This window comes from Neoarius graeffei, chromosome 27 (assembly GCF_027579695.1).
Source record: "Neoarius graeffei isolate fNeoGra1 chromosome 27, fNeoGra1.pri, whole genome shotgun sequence".
NCBI lineage: Eukaryota > Metazoa > Chordata > Actinopteri > Siluriformes > Ariidae > Neoarius > Neoarius graeffei.
The window spans coordinates 30,462,619-30,484,005 of record NC_083595.1 but is presented as its reverse complement, the minus strand read 5'-3'; the positions used below and the strand labels follow the sequence as shown (position 1 = coordinate 30,484,005).

The 21,387-nt window shown below is 42.5% G+C and overlaps 1 protein-coding gene across 1 annotated transcript in view; it reads left to right on the top strand.

Annotated features, from left to right (window-relative positions):
* Window positions 1-595: 595 nt before the first annotated feature.
* The window catches only part of mindy2 (MINDY lysine 48 deubiquitinase 2), an 85,309-nt gene continuing 64,517 nt past the window's right edge, over window positions 596-21,387 (top strand). The window contains exons 1-2 of the mRNA XM_060911191.1: window positions 596-1,772; window positions 3,934-3,991. Of these exons, the coding sequence (XP_060767174.1) occupies window positions 978-1,772; window positions 3,934-3,991 (853 nt within the window). The 5' untranslated portion in view covers window positions 596-977. The remainder of the gene's footprint in view (window positions 1,773-3,933; window positions 3,992-21,387) is intronic.

Here is a 21,387-nt window from a genome sequence, read left to right as displayed (position 1 = left end):
AGCAAGAAGGTCCAGGTTCGAGCCCCGTGGCTGGCGAGGGCCTTTCGGTGCGGAGTTTGCATGCTCTCCCTGTGTCCGCGTGGGTTTCCTCCGGGTGCTCCGGTTTCCCCCACAGTCCAAAGACATGCAGGTTAGGTTAACTGGTGACTCTAAATTGACCGTAGGTGTGAGTGTGAATGGTTGTGTGTGTCTATGTGTCAGCCCTGTGATGACCTGGCGACTTGTCCAGGGTGTACCCCGCCTTTCGCCCGTAGTCAGCTGGGATAGGCTCCAGCTTGCCTGCGACCCTGTAGAACAGGATAAAGCGGCTAGAGATAATGAGATGAGACTGTAGGGGAAACCGGAGCACCCGGAGGAAACCCACACAGGCATGTGGAGAACATGCAAACTCCACACAGAAAGGCCCTCGTCGACCGCTGGGCTCGAACCCAGGACCTTCTTGCTGTCAGGCAACAGTGCTAACCACATTATTATTATTATTGCTGATGCGCATGCGCAGCGTTACTGCTTGTCCGTTCTTCGCTCGAGCGCGTTTCCAAGCCGATTCCCACAGTAGGCTCCGCCCAGAACGCTCCACAGATTAACCGTCAGAACGACGCTGACTAGAACGTGTTTAAAAACGCTTAGAGTTATTGTTCATCTAATCTTTAAGCTTTCCAGGCATTAAATAACATTTATATATGATGTCTGACCGCCGAAACAACACTAATATTCGATATAAAGCTTGTTTACGAGCCGCTACTTCTCGCCTGAGGTGAGTGAACCGGTCACGTCCGATTGATCATCGTGTAGTGCACAGAATCTAGTGGACAGGAAAGGACGAGCCAATCAGGACACGGCCAGAGTGAATTATTAGGACCCTCCAAAGCGGTGACGTAAGAGATAGAGACGTCGTCGTCATGGCGTCGACGGCGCTGCTGAGACCGGAGCTGGGTTTTTAGTTCAGAAAACAGGGCTGCGGTCGACGAGCCGTCGAGATGGAGAGACATGCAGGGCTGCACGGAGACGCCCCGGCAGGAAAGGGCTCGAACGCAGCGCTGCCGGTTAACAGTTTGGGTTCGAGTTGCACAACAAGCGCCACTACTATTACTACTACTACTACAAGTGCTAATGCTAACGCTAATGCTAGTGCTAACGCCGCGTCTCGCGCAGACAGAGCAGATGTTTGTGAGATGATGGACGCAGGCGGAAAGCTCGTCCGGGCTGGAGATGAACCGGGGAACGGACTGGCTCCCGGGCTGCGTGAATCTGCTGCCGGAAATAACGACGCTCCAAACTCGAAGTTAGTAAACAAGGCGCCGAGCAGAGAGGAGCCCTGTGTGGGGACTGCAAGCGCACGGGCGGATCTGAGAGATCCGGAGGTCCAGGAGGAGCAGAGCAGGCTGGCGGTGTCGAAGGGCAGCAGTGTGTATGCTGACAGTACGGCGGCCAAGGCCAAGTCCGAGTCTAATGAAGGCACCCTGTCTCAGGGGCTGCCCAGCCTGGACTCCCTGGAGTCCTTCTCTAACCTGAACTCCTCCTGTGCCAGCTCTGAGCCTGTCAGCGAAGGTCTGGAGGATCAGGAGAAGGGACTGGTGGTGGTCCCTCAGGGCCAACATGGGGCAGAAGGGGGCAAAGCTCAGAGCGGCAGGGAGCGAGGCGGTGCAGGTCAGTCCATCTACCACATCAAGTGGATCAGGTGGAAGGAGGAGAACACGCCTATCATCACCCAGAATGAGAATGGTCCATGCCCTCTACTGGCTATTATGAATGTGCTTCTGCTGGCCTGGAAGGTAAATGATGAAGTCTTTTTTTTTTTTTTTTTTCCTTTTCCATCAGTGCCAAAGGTACTTGTTGGTCATGCAGAATGTTGAACACTCAGGAACGTCTTATCTCATCTCATTATCTCTAGCCGCTTTATCCTGTTCTACAGGGTCGCAGGCAAGCTGGAGCCTATCCCAGCTGACTACGGGCGAAAGGTGGGGTACACCCTGGACAAGTCGCCAGGTCATCACAGGGCTGACACATAGACACAGACAACCATTCACACTCACATTCACACCTATGGTCAATTTAGAGTCACCAGTTAACCTAACCTGCATGTCTTTGGACTGTGGGGGAAACCGGAGCACCCGGAGGAAGCCCACGCGGACACGGGGAGAACATGCAAACTCCGCACAGAAAGGCCCTCGCCGGCCACAGGGCTCGAACCCAGAACCTTCTTGCTGTGAGGCGACAGCGCTAACCACTACACCACCGTGCCGCCACTCAGGAACGTGTCAGGTTTTGTTTGCGGGTGTTCTGGGATGGGTACTCGCACCTCGTGAGTGAGTGAGTCAGACAGACTGCAGGAACAATGGTATATTATGCAAAATATTGCAACATCATAACCCTTCCCAAGTCAAGCCACAGCCTCACACACCTCCCTGTTCTTTTCCTCCTCCTTGGTTGTTTCTGGTTAAATGAAAAAACTCCACAGCCAGATGTCCACTAATTATTATTATTATTATTATTATTATTATTGTTGTTGTTGTTTATTATTAAAATGAATTGTGTCCAGCCGAACATAAGCACAATCGCTGTCCTTAAACCCAAATGAGCTCTTAATGTTGTTGTTCAAGTGAATAAAATGAACGTTGGCGTATTTTTCAGCGTGAAAGTAAAGTGATTATCCTCTATGGGAAAATGATTGCAAAACAAGTTCATATTTCCTTCAATCAGAAGCCTTCTGTCATCACAGCTTGAAACCAGCAGCACATCTGGAACTGCATTCAGGCCAGAAAGGTCCCGTTTGTTGGATTTCCTCTCATCATGAAATTCTACAACCATTCCAAAGCTCATTTAAAGCTGTTTTCGCTGGCATGCTGTCATCCCGTCCTGCGTGCGTCTTGGTTAAGCAGCCCATAAATGGTTACCAGTATACAGCTCTCCTCTTCTCAATTTCATCCTCAGGCTCATTTGCATCATAAAGATAGCATTTAATTACTGCGTTTGGTGGCTACCTGGCAGCCAGAGAAGGTTCCATGGTGAGCACTTGGGCTTTAATCTTCAAAACGAGGCTTGCTATCTCTCGGCTTCATGGCTGCTTTTGAAAACCTACCTGTGTCAGGGGTGAAATTTAACTCTTTTTACCCCTTAAAGCAGTTGCTACAGCCACCCTTGTATATGTATATACTGTTCACCCTTAGAACATATTTACAAGAAAAAAAGTCTAAAGACAAGGTTTTAGACAAGGCGTCATATGTCGTCATTATGGGATATACACGGGGTCGTCATTAAGGGTTAAAGAAATGTTTCAGTGAAAAAAAAAAAATGTTCCACTTTCCTTAAACATTGTAGATTCACGAGCGCATGATTAGTGCCCGGCGTTTGCTTCTTTAATTTTCCTCTGGAGCTTTGAAGCTAATGTAGCTAATAAATAATGGATGTAATGGAAATTGTTTCTGTTAATTCATGCACTAATCTTGATCTGCTTGCATTAAATGCCATTATTAAGCTGCAGTAATGCTATTAGCAGGATTTAAATGTTCAGTTCAGAGCGCAACTGTATTATTCACATAAGTTTCAGCTTCCCAGGACAATTCCACTTTTTATCTTTTTGAAAGGACGAGCCCGCGGGCCAGAATGGCAGCATTCAAGTTTAAAGTCTATGATGGCTGCCTCCTCCATAATATTACAGCGTTCAGCTGAAGTTGTGCTCGTGTTTAAAAACGACAGTAAATTTATACTGCTTTTTAAACATCAGCAAGTTTGTGTGGCATCGCTGATAAACTGGATGGTTTGAGACAGACGTTTACAGAAAGTATTTTGGGTGAGCGACATTTCCATTAACGTCAGCGCCGATGTATAGCTAAAGAAGCAAACAAGACACTAAATGCATTTTTGCTGATCAGCTACACATTCAGGCTAACGTCGTGTAAATTTGATTTTAACTTTTTTTTTTTTTCTTCCCAGGTCAAGTTGCCGCCAATGATGGAGATCATAACAGCAGAGCAGCTGATGGAGTATCTGGGTGAATATAAATGGATTTATGAATCTTTCCCCTTTTTTTTTTTAAATAATGTATAAGCATTTTATTGTTTCTTTCTTGTAAACGGCCTTTATAATGGAGATGGTGATGAAGACCAAGGATCACTAATAGTTCGTGTTATTGAATTGAAAATAGTACAGAAGTCTGATTTAACTGCATAACAGAACAGGTTGAGTCATTTGAATGAATCGATATGAGGTCGAGTACACACATTTCTTTCTCTTTATTTTAAGTATAATAATCTTTGACTGCCTGAATTTAGTCCCAGTCTGGAGCAGTCGCACCACGACTATAATAATCCCAACTATAATATCGCTTGATCCTGACACTTGGGGGGGGAATAAATGCAAGCAACTTAGGAATAGTCATGGAAGTTTTTTCCAAGTAGTAGTATATTATTCCGGGTCGTACTGTACAGCTTGGACTTGAAAATAACCCATGTGTACACACTGGTGGTTGATAAAATACATATAGGTCACGGATTACGGAAATATATAATAAAAAAAAAAAAGGATACAAAATACAGAGTGGTTACAGATTTTAATACGGATGCATCACAGTGCTAATAATTTACGGATTGGTCACGGATGTTTCAGTATATTACGGATGGATGTATCACGGATAAATTAAGTCGTCGAAAAAAATTAAATCTTCATAATGAAAATATCTTGCCTGCATTTATGTTTACTTTAGTAATTTACGATTGATATTTCATGGAAAATCACATATCTGTGAAATAAAAGATCCATGCTTTGGATTATATATTTTTTATTTTCCGTGAATCCGTATCCCGTGACTTTGTGATGCAACAAGGGTGTATAAAGATGCCCGGGGAAAAATAGCACGTATTAAGACATCATGTCAACAATTACCTGATTGGTTAGTTATATGTTTTATTAGATCGGGTCCAGGCCTGGAAAAATCGCTCTAGAAGCAATCTCACTGATCTGGATAAACCCAGGCCTGGGCTGTAGGTATCGTTATCAGTCTGGTCTGAGCACCAACCACATAACCTGCAGAGGACTGATTTTAGTTATACACTGTAAAAAAAGAATAGTTGAGAATACTTGAAATTTCAAGGCAACAGTCTGCATTAAGAATTTAATGTTTTGCCAATGATGTGCCCATGATAATCCAAACTATGATAAAACTGTTATCTTTATTAAGAATTCTTAATTGTCAATTTTCAATTCCTCATTCTGCCAACATAGATTTCTCTTTTTGCTGAACAGTGGCATTCACAGTAGTACAAAAAGGCAAGTGAGGTTATCAGACTTTTTTGGGGGGCTTTTTTCACCTTTATTTGGATAGGACAGTGTAGAGACAGGAAATGAGCGGGAGAGAGGGACGGGGAGGGATCGGGAAATGACCTCGGGTCGGAATCGAACCCGGGTCCCCGGATTTATGGTATGGCGCCTTATCCACCTGAGCCACGACGCCATACCCATGACGGGGGTTTTAAAAATTTTTGTAATTGTGTAGAACAATGAAAAAAGGCATGTATAGTTTAATGATAAATTGTGATAACCTCAGGGGTGTCGTGGCTCAGGTGGATAAGGCGCCATACCATAAATCCGGGGACCCGAGGTCATTTCCCGATCCCTCCCCGTCTCTCTCTCTCCCGCTCATTTCCTGTCTCTACGCTGTCCTATCCAAATAGAGGTGAAAAAAGCCCCCAAAAAATCTAAAAAAAAAAATGTGATAACCTCAATTGCCTTTTTGCACTACTGTGAATGCCACTGTTCAGCAAAAAGAGAAATCTATGTTGGCAGAATGAGGAATTGAAAATTGACTTAATTAAGAATTCTTAATAAAGATAACAGTTTTATCATAGTTTGGATTATCATGGGCACATCGTTGGCAAAACATAAAGTTCTTAATGCAGACGGTTGCCTTGAAATTTCAAGTATTCTCAACTATTTTTTTTTACAGTGTAGTTATCGGTATTGTAGGACCGGGCCTTTAGAAATAACGATATATCGAGCTGACATTGAGTATTGGAGCTGAAATCAGCCTGGATGTTCAGCATTGGATGAGATTAGGTATATTTCTTTATTCACACCATTGATGTATTGCCAGAAATGTGACGTTGCTGATTTAACAAGTCTTAAAGCCTGCGCCGATCATCCCTGCTAGATATGTCCTCTAACTCACTTGTGTGGAGTTTGCTCAGTTCCTGTCTCAGAAATGAAAGAACGGGATCGGTGCATCCTCGATTTAGAAAAGTTCATTCTGCGAAAGAGCCTTATTTATTGATTTATTTATTTTTTAATTGAATGAAGGTTAGCGCTGTCGCCTCACAGCAAGGAGGTTCTGGGTTCGAGCCCCGTGGCCGGCGAGGGCCTTTCTGTGTGGAGTTTGCATGTTCTCCCCGTGTCCGCGTGGGTTTCCTCCGGGTGCTCCGGTTTCCCCCACAGTCCAAAGACATGCAGGTTAGGTTAACTGGTGACTCTAAATTGAGCGTAGGTGTGAATGTGAGTGTGAATGGTTGTCTGTGTCTATGTGTCAGCCCTGTGATGACCTGGCGACTTGTCCAGGGTGTACCCCGCCTTTCGCCCGTAGTCAGCTGGGATAGGCTCCAGCTTGCCTGCGACCCTGTAGAACAGGATAAAGCGGCTACAGATGATGAGATGAAGGTGTGTGGCACAATGCAGACTCTTGCATAGTTCAGACTATAAAAAGAGAAGCGCACAGTTCAACTATTTCCACACACAGTGTCCTGACCTGAACCTCTGTTACAGAGAGGAGTAAGAGAGTCTCACACGCAGGTTCAGAAATTCTGAAGCAGGAAAATCTTAAAACAGCCTCGAGGCACTCGCTGATTGCTAGTTTGTCTTTATAGCAGTAATTCAAGCCTATGACCCTGTGGTTATCAGAATTACAGGATAGTGGACTGCGGATCTTCTGTGGACTCCGTTAAGAAACGTTCTGCATGTCCTGCTTAAAGCATTTTATTTATTTATAAGTAAAAACATGGACACAAGTGTTTTACTGGGAAATCCACCACTCGTGTTTTTCATACGAGCTACGTTCGGGACCTGGAGAACCAATCAAATCAAAGTCCTTCCCACGCCATGTGGCGCATAGGGCGGCGCCGAGCTCCGTTTCCGTAGCCCTCGGCCTCTCGGCTATTACATAGCTAGGGTTACAGTGGGGGGCGGGTCCTCTGGTAACCACGAGAGTTTGACTCCCCACTTGCATCTCTATTGCAGCGTGCCTTGCCAGACGGCAGTAGGTACCATTTTTTTTATGATGGTCTTTGGTATGACCCGACCGTGAGTAGAACTCGCGATCTCCTGATCGCGGGGCGGACACGCTAACCACTAGGCCAACTGGCTGTATGGAGAACTAAAACCGTGACCCATTTCTCAATGTCACTTGTGAGGAAATTGATGAATGGTTTTGATAAATTTGCGGACTTTTTGTTTGTGAATGTGTCTATAAAGTAAAAAGAATATTACCTGTTGGCTTAAAGATATGAAGTTTATCTTCTCGTGTCGGAAAACTCATATTTTTCATACGAAATACGTCACGGATTTGAGTGTCACGTTTAAGTTATTCCGCGAAATTGAGCCGTACATGAGCTGATCGTCGACGAGGCACATATAAGCCATGTACGACGAGATTGAGCGGAATAACTGTGTTGTTCTATCCACATTCGCTGGATTTTGAGAAACGGAGCATTTTTATTTTTTGCAAATTCAATAAACGAAAACTTTTTTTTTTTTGTACAAAACGTCCGACAATATAATTTCCGTCTAGAACGTAAACAAACCGGCGAAATAACGAGCAATTTGTGAAAAATGCAATAATTCTTGAAAAAAAGATGCGTTCTTCTCATCAAATATTTTTCATTCCAGGTTTTGTTGCGCTTGTTTTTGTATTTTTGGGGGTTTTGTTTTCAAGTAGTTTTTTATTTCGTCCTCGGTTGGTTCAGCAAGACGCTCCGCCATTTTTTGTTTTTCCTCTACTCACTGTATGTGAGCCGACAGCCTAGTAGTAGACAGACCCTCCAGGATTTCGCGATGTTGTGATTTGCAACTTCAACGCAAATTCAACCAATCCCCGTGAATTCAGGGCGGTGTTGCAATTATATCCAATCACCGCGACTTTCCCGCAAATTTGACCAATCGTCGGCATCGTCTTGAGGTGACGTCGACAAGCTACCTTCCTCCTTACTTCCAGTGTTACCAGATTGGGTGGTTTCAGGTGCATTTTGGCGGGTTTTTAACATATTTTGGGCTGGAAAACATCAGCAATATCTGGCAACACTGCTTGCTTCCTTGTATGCATTCAAGAGAAGCAGCGTGTGCGAGTCAGTGTTTATATCGGCTTAAATTCTGTTACTGAAAGTGTGTTATGTTTACAGTGAAGGACTGTGTGCACTTTACATTATTTTTTTACTTAATACAAGAAATTAATGGATGCCAACATTTTTGGCAAAATGGTATTTTGTTTTCCATTGTTTAGGCAGCTTCAGCATCATACTGTGAGATTCTGTTCAAATTGTTTTGTTTTTTTTTCTTCTATGAAGCCTGAGCCATTTATTTTATTAGTTTATAATTACTGTTTAATTTAGTCTTCAGGAGAGACTGCCTGCACACAGTACTAGTATTAATAGGTTTTTTCTTACATGAAAGCTGAGGCATTTATATTATATTTTAAGGTAACTTCATGTTGTGCTGTGAGGTTCCATGCACTTTAACTTTTGAACCAACAGGTGCAGTTGGATAAGTAAAGCCTATTTTTCTGCATTTTTGTAGTCCTGGTAATCTTTTATCTTGGTAAAGTTGTTTATAGGACCATTTCTCAGTGTCTCTTTTTGTTTTTTTAATCAATAGTTTTTCAGTAATAACTTAATATTTAACATCACTCAATTTTAATCACAAAAAGAGCAAATCGCAACAATTTCTCGCAACTTTCACTTCCTCCCACAATGTAATCGCAACAAAAACCTAAAAAACACCGCAGCTTTCATCGCAATATTTTGGAAAAAAAAAAACCCGCAACATCAGACGTTTTAGCCCGCAACAATCTCAAAAAAGGCCCACGAAATCCTGGGGGGACTGAGTAGAGTAGCCGATCAGAGTACACCATTGCTCGTATCCAGCGAATGTGGATAGAATAATTCCTGATGTTTCACTCCGATGATGTCACTCCCAGTGTTTTCCTGCTGACTAGATGTGCGTTGTCAAAATAGCAAACCGATTCAAAATTATTTTTTCAATAACTTTTTTTTTTTTGTGGACATGTCCATGCGATAAAGACCATTACACGGTGGTGTGAAGATATGAAGTTTATCTTCTCGCGTTGAAAATATCAGTTCACTTTGCTCACCCGTGATCAGCGTCATATCTTCACGCAGCTGTGCGTGTGTGTATAATGAGAGCGAGATGTTCATGATTCTATTTTCTGAACAATATTTTTGAAAAACAAATTAAATGAAGAAACTTGACCAAAAAAAGCTATTTTTCCCTATTCTTTATCACCTTAAAGACTCCTTTTGTTAAAACAAACAAAAAAAAACCTTAACCAGCAAGAATAATTTACCCAATCTGTAAAGGTTGGGGTAAAATGTAATGGCCTATTAACTAAAATAACCCTTTTATTAAAAATGAAGAAAAGTTAATAATGCAGATCTTTTTCTTAATCTTTTATGAACATTTTTACTTCCTCCATTTGCTTCTCTTTACCTTTCAGCAGGCTGTAAAAAGTGTCTGTGAAGGTTCTCGGTCATCCAGGTCATAGCATCTACAGTCTAAAAAGAGAGCTCTGAGATCTTGTTAAATCTCTTGCTACAGTCCATTTTAGATCCTTTTTTTTTGGGGGGGTGGCATTAGGGCTGTGTTATTTCAGAATAGTGAGAAGTCCCATGCATTGCCACTGTCGTACGTTATTGCACCCTCTGCTGTCTAAATGATGCAATTTCCATTAAGTTTAACATTGTGGCGTGTCGTTGAAACAAGTTAGTTCTCGTCATTGCTCATTGTGATCATCTTATTGTGTCATCACCCTTTAATGGGTGCTTTTTTTTTTTTGTTTTTTTTTTTTTTTGGGTCATGCGATAAGTGGCGCGGCGCATGACCAAAAAAAACACACCCATTGTTTTCCAGATACTTCAGCTTAAATGTTTAACCCGTTGATGGACCGCATGGCCGACTCAAACAGATCTTTTAAGGGTGTATTCAGACCAGGATAGTTCAATAGTTCACTTGCTTTGGTCCGAACCAAATGTGTTTTTTTTTTTTTTTTTTCCATTTTGGTGCGGTTCGCTTTCACACTGTACATTTTAGTAAGCGGACCAAAATCTGTCAACAAAGCCACGCGCCCTGAGGTCGTTCAGCTATCGGTCAGAGACGACACGCGCACAAAGCGTTAAGTCCAAAAGTAGTCACGGAGGATAGCGCTGATGAGCGCACATCATGTTGTGACAGTTCTGGCTGTTCACGCAAGTCGCTAGTACCGCCCCTTTTTGAAAGAATGTCCCTGATTTTAATGTAGGTCTGACGGAGTTTCTTCACTTTTAGCCGACATTGTTCTGGGGAGCGCGTGAACCCCTTCTCCTTCATTTTCTCACTGAATACAGCAAACACATCGGCATTTTTGTGTGTTCTCTCCAAAATCTCAGATATGTGGACATCTGCCCATATATCCACAAGGGGACGCGTTTCTTCCTCGGCCCACGTTTGCCCCCTACTCATTTTTTGTACTCTAGTCTAGCCTACCACTGGTCTGAATGACTGAACGACTGTTGTAAGGTTCCCTTGACAACCGAAACAGTGTTTGCACTTTGCGGTGGAGTGTCAAGACTCTGTTTCCCATAATGCTCGACAAACGACGGAAGCTCCCGAGGTACAAAAAAGCAAAACTGTCGGATTAGGTCCGGTCTGCTTTCACACCTCCAAAAGATCCGCACCAGGGTTCCTTTGGTCCGGACCGAGTCCGACCTTGCAGCTCGGTCTCGGTCCACTTGTTTGGTCCGGACCAGAGTTCAAAAGGTCCGGACCAAGGGAAATTTGGTTCGTTTGGTCCGGACCAAACAACGTAGGTGTGAATACGCCCTAAAAAGTTGAACTGTTCACATACTTTCTGTGAGATTTAGTTTTTAATGACTTGTTGCTATAAAAATAACGCATTAGAAGGGGCATGTTAATATAAAACTTGAAATACAGTATTGTGTTGGACAACAGTGATTTTGCTCACCTCTATACTCGTCAAATTCTTTGACCACATCTCTGCACATGCATACTGTATGAACCAATAATACGAGTACGCAATGCTTCACTTCCACCTTCCCCACCTACGAATCAGTGAGCTGAGCTGCATGTCTGACTTTAGATTAGCCTTCACAGACCGACAGCTGGGGTGCGTGTGCAGGAGGCTGGCGTTCTGACTGACAGCATCAGGTCTGGGGAATACCCCCCTCACGTCAGGGAAACTCGATTCATGCCCTACTGCGCTGGCACTGCCCCCACAGTGTAATATGTGATTTGGGGGGGTGCGGCAGCATCTCTTATTACAGAGAAATCTTCTGCACCAGTCCGTAACTCTGGGTTTTCATTACGCCATCGAGTTTAATCTGTTTTGAAATGTAATTTCACATCGCCTTATTGATCTCTCTCAACGTTGCAAAAAAGAAATTTGAAATACAGCAGCTGTTAAGTTGCGCGACAGCCGGGAAGTTTTGAGAGGGGTCCAGATTAGTCATGCGAGAGAAAGATATTTGTTCATACCCATCACATTGTGCTCATTTTCTCTGTCTGACAAAAATACAGAGAAGAAATAGTTTGGATTCTTCACATAGCCAAATGAGAAACAGTATGATCACATGTTGTTGTGATCAGGTGGCAGTTGTCATCATCATAAGTTCTATGATGACAACTTGGCTGGATATTTTTCCTGCAGTGTTGAGTGGAGGGAATGCTTTTGGTAGCCATAATGGCTCAATAGTAAACATGTGGTTCATGTCTCCCTGCCGGTTTGATTTACTCGACCAAAATCACTGACTTGGGATGAGATGCCTTTCCGTGAAGGGCTGCTTTCTTGTGTGTGAGAGAGAGAGAGATGGTATTTCAACAGCATATTACACTAGGTATCGCTGTCACTTGTTCAGTTGGCACTAGAACGTTCTGGTCTAGGAATTCAGCACTTTGTGTACCTGACTTTTGCACTCGTCGTATGTCACTCTGGATATTTGCAATATTTGGGCTTTCAGTAATTTCTTTGAACTGTTCTTTTTCTGTGGCAGAATGACTGTACAGCGTACATCTTTAATTAAAAAAAACCACTAGAATTTGGTGCACAAGTTTAAATTTTCTTTGGGTTTTCTTGAAGCAAAGTGACTGAATACACCTCACAGTAACTTGGATACAATTGTTTGAACTGATCTTCGAATTTACAGTTGTTTAGAAATGGCTCCGAGAGACATTCCGGAGTTGTGTACATCTGAGAAAGATGATCGCAGATCTGCACTGAGCTCCTTGGACTTTCCCATTTTACTGTGTGTTGGTCAATCCAGTGAGTGCTGTAAACGAACCCTTTTTCTGAAGGCACAGGGAAGCTACCAGCTGTAGTCAATCACGATCACTAACAGGAAGTTAAGAGACCTCGGCCTTGGCAAGATAAGAGACGTTTTGGAAGTTTCAGCACCCGAGTTAATAATCTAAGTGAGTGTATGTAAGTTTTTGACCCGGTGTTGATTTCAGAAAAGCCAAAGAAAATTAAAACTTGTGTACTAAATTCTAGTTTTTTTGTTTGTTTGTTTTTTTTAAATTAAAGATGTATCTTGTACAATCATTCTGCCACATGTAAACTTCTGACCACAACTGTATATGCATGCATATGCTGTTGCCAGGAAAACAAGGCAGTGTTTAACAAAATACTAAACCGAAAGCGTGTATTGTATGCGATATACTGTGATATTCATCATAGAAAATATTTAGTATTGTGTATATAGTTGCTTCAGACACCATCGCTTGTTGTGTGTCCCATTCAGGAGCAGGCATGTAGCTCGGCAGCATTTGCATTCCTAAAGTAAAGCCTGTCCATTCGAAGGTAGCATCAGGACGGTTGTCTCATGTTCCTTACTTTGAACAAATGACTGTCGAGAAGGTAGTCCCGTATTTCCATTTGGAGACTGTACAGAAACCTTTACTGTATCAGTTATTAAATAGTTTACTTTAACCTTTTTTTTTTTTTTTTTAAATCCGTTGTTCCACAGGTGGGACATCAATTATACGAGTCCCTGTGAAGAGTTAAAATTATACCGTATTAGACCAATGTATAATGCTCTGATTTATAGGCATGTAACGATTCACACAATTCATGATTTGATTCGATTCATGATATTGGGTTCATGATTAGATTCTCCCCCCCCCATGATTTTTCTGGAAAAAAAATTTTGAAATAAATTTTACCACCAAAAAAAGCAACATTTCATTTCCTATTCTTTATGAACTTGAATATTACTTTTCTTAAATAAAAAAAAAAAGCCCCCCCCATTTTCCTAAGAACCAACAAGAATTATTTCCTCCCATTTTGTAAAGGCTGGAGTTAAATACAGGGTTAGTCAAAATTATGTTAACACTTAAATGGTAGAAGCCATTTATTCACAAAACATGCGTCATATATGTGAAAGATGATTTACAGGACGGTCTCAACCTGTTCACCATCGTGTTCAACACACAAAAACCAGCGGGCAACAGTACCATTTAATCTGTCACCCATGACGTACGTCTATCTGCAGGAGAAAAACAATCCATTAGTGTTAACATAATTTTGACTAACCGTGTATAATGGCCTATTAACTAAAAACATTTCTTTTATTAAAAATGAAAACATGAACAACACGGGCCTTTTCTTAAACTTGTATGAACATTTGTACTTCCTCCATTTGTTTCTCTTTTCTTTATCTTTCAGCAGGCTGTAAAAAGAGCTCTGATTTCTTCATTCTCATCTCATTATCTGTAGCCGCTTTATCCTTCTACAGGGTCGCAGGCAAGCTGGAGCCTATCCCAGCTGACTATGGGCGAAAGGCGGGGTACACCCTGGACAAGTCGCCAGGTCATCACAGGGCTGCACATAGACACAGACAACCATTCACACTCACATTCACACCTACGGTCAATTTAGAGTCACCAGTTAACCTAACCTGCATGTCTTTGGACTGTGGGGGAAACCGGAGCACCCGGAGGAAACCCACGCGGACACGGGGAGAACATGCAAACTCCGCACAGAAAGGCCCTCGCCGGCCACGGGGCTCGAACCCGGACCTTCTTGCTGTGAGGCGACAGCGCTAACCACTACACCACCATGCCGCCCAGTCTGATTTCTTGTTAAATCTATTTATACAGTTACAGCAGCTCTTTCCCATTTTAGATTCTTTTGTATGTGTGTATGGTTTCAGGGCATTAGAGCTGTTACTTCTGCCTGCGGTGAAGTCGCGTGTATTCCCAGTGTTAACTAAAATGTTATTGTACCTCTGCTATCTAAACTCAATTACAGCTCAGAAAAACTGAGATTATACAGCCTGATGATTTTACATTTCTTTGATTTTCATGGTCATAAATTTGTATCGTGACTTATCTTCCCACAATATCAGTACATGCCTACGGATTTGTTTTGCAGTTGGCAGTTTTGTTTTAATATCAGGGCATGTCTGCTGGAAAACCAGTAATTCTGCTTCTGTTGTAGAAGTGGACTTTTGCATCTCTAAGTACATCAGGAACCAGGACCACGCTTGTTACGTGCATGACACCATCACTCTGTGGCAGAAAAGTCTTTTTCAGGCATGAAAAATGTTCTGCAGGTGAAATATAAAACGTGGCTCTTTAAAGCTACACAGTCTCAGTTCATTGTGTAATTTTAAATTAAGTTATTGTTCGCTGGTGCTGGAAATACAGCCTGCTTTTTGTGGCTGGAAATAAAAACACAGTCTGGATTACTACTGTTTAATAATTTACATGGACGGCTGTATTATTTTTTTTTAACTGAATCATGAGGCTAATCAATTTCATTTCAGAAGCAACTTTTTATTCGTCTGTTTGTCGACGAGTGTTATGGAGTGACCGAACTGTTGTCTACACCCATGCGATTTGGCAGCACTTCAGCATGCATGAATTGAACAGCATTTTTATTGCTCTGTGCCAGCATGCTTCACAAGTCATGCATGACAGCTTGGTCCGGTTTAAGCTGAGAACATGACTGGGCTGACACTGTTTAAATATTTGCTCCTGCCATTAAAGGAAGGGTTTGTTTCGTTTATACATCACTACTTTAATGGATTATCGTTTCTATCCATGTTTGGCTTCTGGTCATGCATGCAGCTCACTGCTTCCTGTTTCTCCACGCCTCACTAACACACATCTTTGGCATATTAATCAGTCTGTCAACTTGCTACACATCTACTGAATTTATTTTTTATTTTTATTTTTTCTGAAGAGTGCGAGGGATGAGAAAAGGATTGACGCGTGTGATCAGTGGGGAAACTTTGTCGGTTCTTATCAGAAGTGTTTCTGAAGCGAGTTTAGTTTGTATCTAGTGTGTCATGAGATGTGCCTTTTTTTTTTTTTTACCCAGTGTTAAATCAACACAATCTCAGAATGACTGATATAATAACAGTTACAGCCTATATAAAGCCTCATTTTAGGTTCCAGGGCTCGATATTAACTTTTAAACCCACTTGCCCTGGAGGGTAAGTGGAGGTTAATTTCCACTTGCCCACCCCAATATTATCACTTACCCCCTATTTTGCGAGGCCCCCCCCCTTTTTTTTTTTTAAAAAGGAAAACCATAGAATAGTTGTGAATTGCAGCATAAAATGAGTTGAAGTTTGGTTATTGATTTAAGTTTATTAAGTTTGGTTACTTTTTACTTGTAACGGACAACGATTTTATCCAAAATAGTTTTTCCTGCCCTAGTCGATTTATTTCCATTTCACATGCATGCAGCTGTTGTAAAGTTCAGTGTGTTTGTGTAGAACTCTCTCAGACTGGAGGTTCATTACTCGATAATGTAGAAATCTATAACAAAGTTTGTATGAAGAAAACAATAGGGTGCCAAGACTTTTGAGCAGAACTGTTTGAGAAGATTTATATATCTTTTTTTTTTTTTTTTAAAGTTAAATCATCCACCTCTATGTTTAAAAAAACCAAAACCCTGTGCTGTGTCATGACAGGCAGGATAATGTTTGAGTTTAAAATTTAGTGTGTAGGTTGTGGGTGTTTTTTATACAGACCTGGCAACCTGTAACTAAATCAGTGCAGCCGTCTGTCATGATGCAGCGCTTTTTTTTTTTAAATAAACGTAGAGGTGGCTGATATAACAAAAAAACAACAAACCAGATATATAAATATTTTGCACAGGACTGTGTTCCTCTGATAACAGAAACAAAGCTCCAGCTCTCTCTGCTCTTAATCTGTTCTGTTCTTTGGTGTGTGTTTTTTTTTTTTTTTTTTTTAAATTTAATATACCCGAACTGTTTGAAACCAATCTGGGTTTTCTGTGCCGAATAAGGAAGTGGCTTCACCTTTAAGAAAATCAAACACTTTCATGAAGGAGCTGACTTGAATGCGAGCAGAAAAAAATAAAATAAAACGAGATTCTTAATCAAACGCTTCCATCCTCACTTCTGAGTTTGTTTTTGTAAACTACATTTTAAATACAATCGTGAATTTCTCTGGAGTTTTCAGGCTGAGCGCCTCTCCTCGTATTCTTTAACCAGTCATTTCCTCGTTGTTCTTGAAGCATTTGCTTCTATTTAACATTTTTCTTGATGGCGGGGAGACGGTAATGCCTTTTATCTACTTCTCTGTTTGAAGAAGCAAAAACAGTGCAAAAATTAACCATATTGAAGACCAACTAAGCCTTGCTTGCATGAAAGACGGTGTCTGTTTGACCCCAGCTGTAATTATCACGTGATGCGTGACATCATGCACAAGGGGTCTATAAACAGTATGCGTACCATATTACAACAGCGGGGGTATATAAAATAACTTGTAAAGCAGTAAATGAAACCGAGACTAAGAAAACAGTCAAGACATAATGGTGGATATGTAGCGAGGGATGCTTTTAGGAACTGAAATAAAAGATTAAAAAGTCTAATTTTTGTGGTGCTAGTTCATAATATATGCTCATTCCAACTTGCCCGGTTGGGCATGTCTGGGACATATCGCACTTGCCCGAATGCATGTTTCACTTGCCCTGGGCAATCGGGCAGTCCTTAATGTCGAGCCCTGGGTTCTTGCATGCTACAAAATAATGATTATTGTTCTCTGCAAATACATCCATAATGCAGTCATTTAACCATATCCCCATGGGTGAAATAACATCCAGGTTTGCAGGTAAGGAAAGTAACCGTGTGCATGCCGTGTTCCTTTACAGACCACCATAGATGAGGGAATTTATTATAGTCCTTATGGAAAAAAACATTTTCTGAGAAGCTAAAGCCCAGAAATAATACTTGAGTAATCTTTTAGATCAGTTTCTGCTGCGAGATATTAAATAAGACTTGAATAAGTTACTCTTCAGTCTCCATTTATTTGTACTTGTAAAAATAATGATAGAATGTGACAAGCCTAGTAAACGTCACACTAATGAAAAGACAAAGCCACAGTGATCTGGACGTATCTAGGTCAGTCCGTACAAAATCACTGGAGGCCTCCCGACTGACCATCTCTGATTTTCTTCATACTTTCACAAACCAATGTTAATATTCCTAGTAAACCCCATACAAAAAATTACAGCCGTATATCTTTTAGTTTTTGAGATATTGGGGCTTTAAAAATGGAGCGCGATCAGGGCTCTACAGTGCGCACATTTCACTCGCATTTGCGAGCGAATTTTTCGGCATGCGAACGACACAAAAAAAACGCGCATTCGTGCGAGGGCTTCTTGCGGCCGACAATTTAGGAAAGCACTGAGCACAGACGCGACGAGTTTAACATTCTAAAATGTATCAAACGTTAAACTGCTAAGTATGTAAATCCAGCGCTGGATAGCCTACCTAATATTTTTTACACTAGAGACAAGAAAATTACATCAATGTGTTCATCAGAGCCTTGTGGCGCTCAATGTGAAAGAATTTTGTGAATAGCTCCTTCCGTTTTCATGTAAATCCCCGTTGTTTGGAGGGAGCACTCTGAGAAAATCCTTCACTTTCTTTGTGTCTCTGCGCTCAGCGCGCGGGTGGGGGAGGGGCTGCTCTCTCACTCACACACACACACACACACACACACACACACAGACAGGAGGGAGGGGCTGCTCCCTCTCAGATGCCCCTTTCCCACCAAATCAGTTCCAGGGCTGGTTCGGGGCCAGTGCTTAGTTTGGAACCGGGTTTTCTGTTTCCACTGACAAAGAACTGGCTCTGGGGCCAGAAAAACCGGTTCCAGGCTAGCACTAACTCTCTGCTGGGCCAGAGGAAAGAACCGCTTACGTCAGCGGGGGGGCGGAGTTGTTAAGACCAACAACAATAACAAGACCGCGAAAGATCGCCATTTTTAAGCGACGAGAAGCAGCAGCTGTACAAAAACGAAGTCATCCATTATTATTGCTGCTGTTGCTGCTGCTTCTTCCGTGTTTTTGCTTCTATATTTGCGCCAAGGTTTATGCAAAAGTAGTGACGTAACTGACGTACACAGCGACGTAATGACGTGACTCCCCTTAGCACCGTGAGCTATGGAAAAGCAAACTGGTTCTCAGCTGGCTCGCAAGTTGAACGAGTTGTGAACCAGCACCAGCACTGGCCCCGAACCAGCCCTGGAACTGATTTGGTGGAAAAGGGGTAAGAGAGACACATGCTTGTAGCCTCATGGCAGTGTAACGAGTAACGGCCTGTATTCGTGTGTGTGTTCTGCCTGCGCCTTGCTCCCTGTCTGTAGTTGCGTGCATTGCCTCTGTCTTGCACATTTAACATTTGAGGTTTTAAAGGAATACGCCACCTGCAGGTGAAATTGAGGCAGTCCCTAGAGTTGAATGAGTGAGCCAAAGCGTTTTGTAGCCGACCCAGCCATTGCCCTGATCTAGAAACGCCCCGGTTAGCTTTAGCTTAGCGTAGTCTCTGTAATCCGGCGTGTCCAGCTAGCATGTCTTTGCAAAAGTGAATCAAATAACTCAAGATTTTTTTAAATTATTTCTCATGACTTGTACATTCACATCGAGTACACATCAATGCAAATTAACACGAAGGGATTTACTAGACCAATTTATATATGGAACTATTTTCGGCCACAGCACAGGCAAAGCACCGCTGCAGGCGCAAAGACACCGCGCAGCACCACAACTTCCGTCAATACACCAGTGTGACTACTAAGTTCTCTGCTACTAGGCTGACACTGACAGGTCAATAAAACTGGAAGCGACAATGTGAGTCGGACTAACGGGAAGTTTCAGTTCTAACGTTAGCAATGTATAACCCAAGGAAGGAGGGATAGAAATTATACTTACAGGCATGGATGATGAACTCTGTTCTGCCTCTGTACTGAAAATGGATGGAACGGCCGTATCCTTCAGATGTAGCAACACCTTTCTCGTAGCATACTGCATTTTTTTCTTTGTAGTCCTCCGGTTTGAAATGCTCATCGCAAACACGATATTGATTGATTTTATCCACTGGTGTTGTTGCAGGAATGCCGAGGGCTGCACGCCAAAGATTTCTTCGTTCCACTGGTTTTGGAATTCTGTGAAACATTGTTCGTGTACGTCCTCTGCTTGTTATTGCAGCCCTTCACACAGCAAATAACCATTTTTCCTCAGTAGATGTGAAACTAACTTCAAACTACTTACGTAACAACCTTACTACAACTTCTCTTCTCCTCTTACCGCAACTACATGCTGGTAACACTGGTGTATTGACAGAAGTTGTGGTGCTGCGTGGTGTCTTTGCGCCTGCAGCGGTGCTTTGCCTGTGCTGTGGCTGAAAATAGTTCCATATATAAATTGGTCTAGTAAATCCCTTCGTGTTAATTTGCATTGATATGTGTACTGGATGTGAATGTACAGGTCATGAGAAATAATTATAAAAAATCTTGAGTTATTTGATTCACTTTTGCAACGACATGCTAGCTGGTCACGCCGGATTACAGCGACTACGCTAAGCTAAAGCTAACCGGGGCATTTCTAGATCAGGGCAATGGCTGGGTCGGCTACAAAACGCTTTGGCTCACTCATCCAACTCTAGGGACTGCAGGGACTGACTCAATTTCACCTGGGGGTGGCGTATTCCTTTAACATTTAAAAGGATAGTTCGGGATTTTTGACATGAATCTGTATGGCACCCCCATCAATAGTGTCGTGCAAACACACTGACTTACCCCTGACAGCATCCTGTGAGTCCAGTTCTTGTCCAGTTTTGGTCCAGACGAAAGTAGTCTGGCAAGTTTGTTGGGGTCACGAAAGTAAAACGTTTTTCGTCTCAAAACAGTACGTGTTCAAAAGAGTGATATATTTGCATCACAAAACCGTTGTCAAATAAAAAGTCAGACCTCGAAATCGCTTGGCACTATTTTCTCTCCCTCGGTATCACTGCGCGCTGCCGCCAGGTGACAGCCACGGCTGTTTCATTCATTGTTTACTAGTGATGGGAATTTCAGCTCTTTTTCGGGAGCCGACTCTTTTGGCTCTTCTTGCTATAAGGAGCCGGCTCTTTCGGCTCCTGAGATTTTATTTTTGATTTAAAGGAGTACGCCACCCCCAGATGAAATTGAGTTAGTCCCTGCAGTCCCTAGAGTTGGATGAGTGAGCCAAAGCGTTTTGTAGCCGACCCAGCCATTGCCCTGATCTAGAAACGCCCAGGTTAGCTTAGCGTAGTCGCTGTAATCCGGCGTGACCAGCTAGCATTGTTGTTACAAAAGTGAATTAAATAACTCAAGATTGTTTATAATTATTTCTCATGACTTGTACAGTCACATCGAGTACACATATCAGTGCAAATTAACACGAAGGGATTTACTAGACCAATTTATATCTGGAACTATTTTCAGCTACAGCACAGGCAAAGCACCGCTGCAGGCGCAAAGACACCACGCAACGGCTGCGCGGTGTCTTTGCGCCTTCCTTTTCCTACCTATTCCTTTAATTGCTGCAATTAACTAGTTAATTCTGATTCTATTTCTCCTCTGTTATAATCTGTCCTGCTTTTGAAAAGATCCTCTCTGGGGGGACAGATGCTGCCACTATACACATCCTCCGTGCCATCACGTGTGTAAGCCGTGGATAGAGTGCAGCCTTGGTCTCCCACCAGCTTAGTGGGTCTGCGTTTCGCTGTCACCTGGCGGCAGCGTGCAGTGATAAGAAGGGAGAGAAAATAGTGCCAAGCGATTTCGAGGTCTGACTTGTTATTTGGCAACGGTTTTGTGATGCAAATATATCACTCTTTTGAA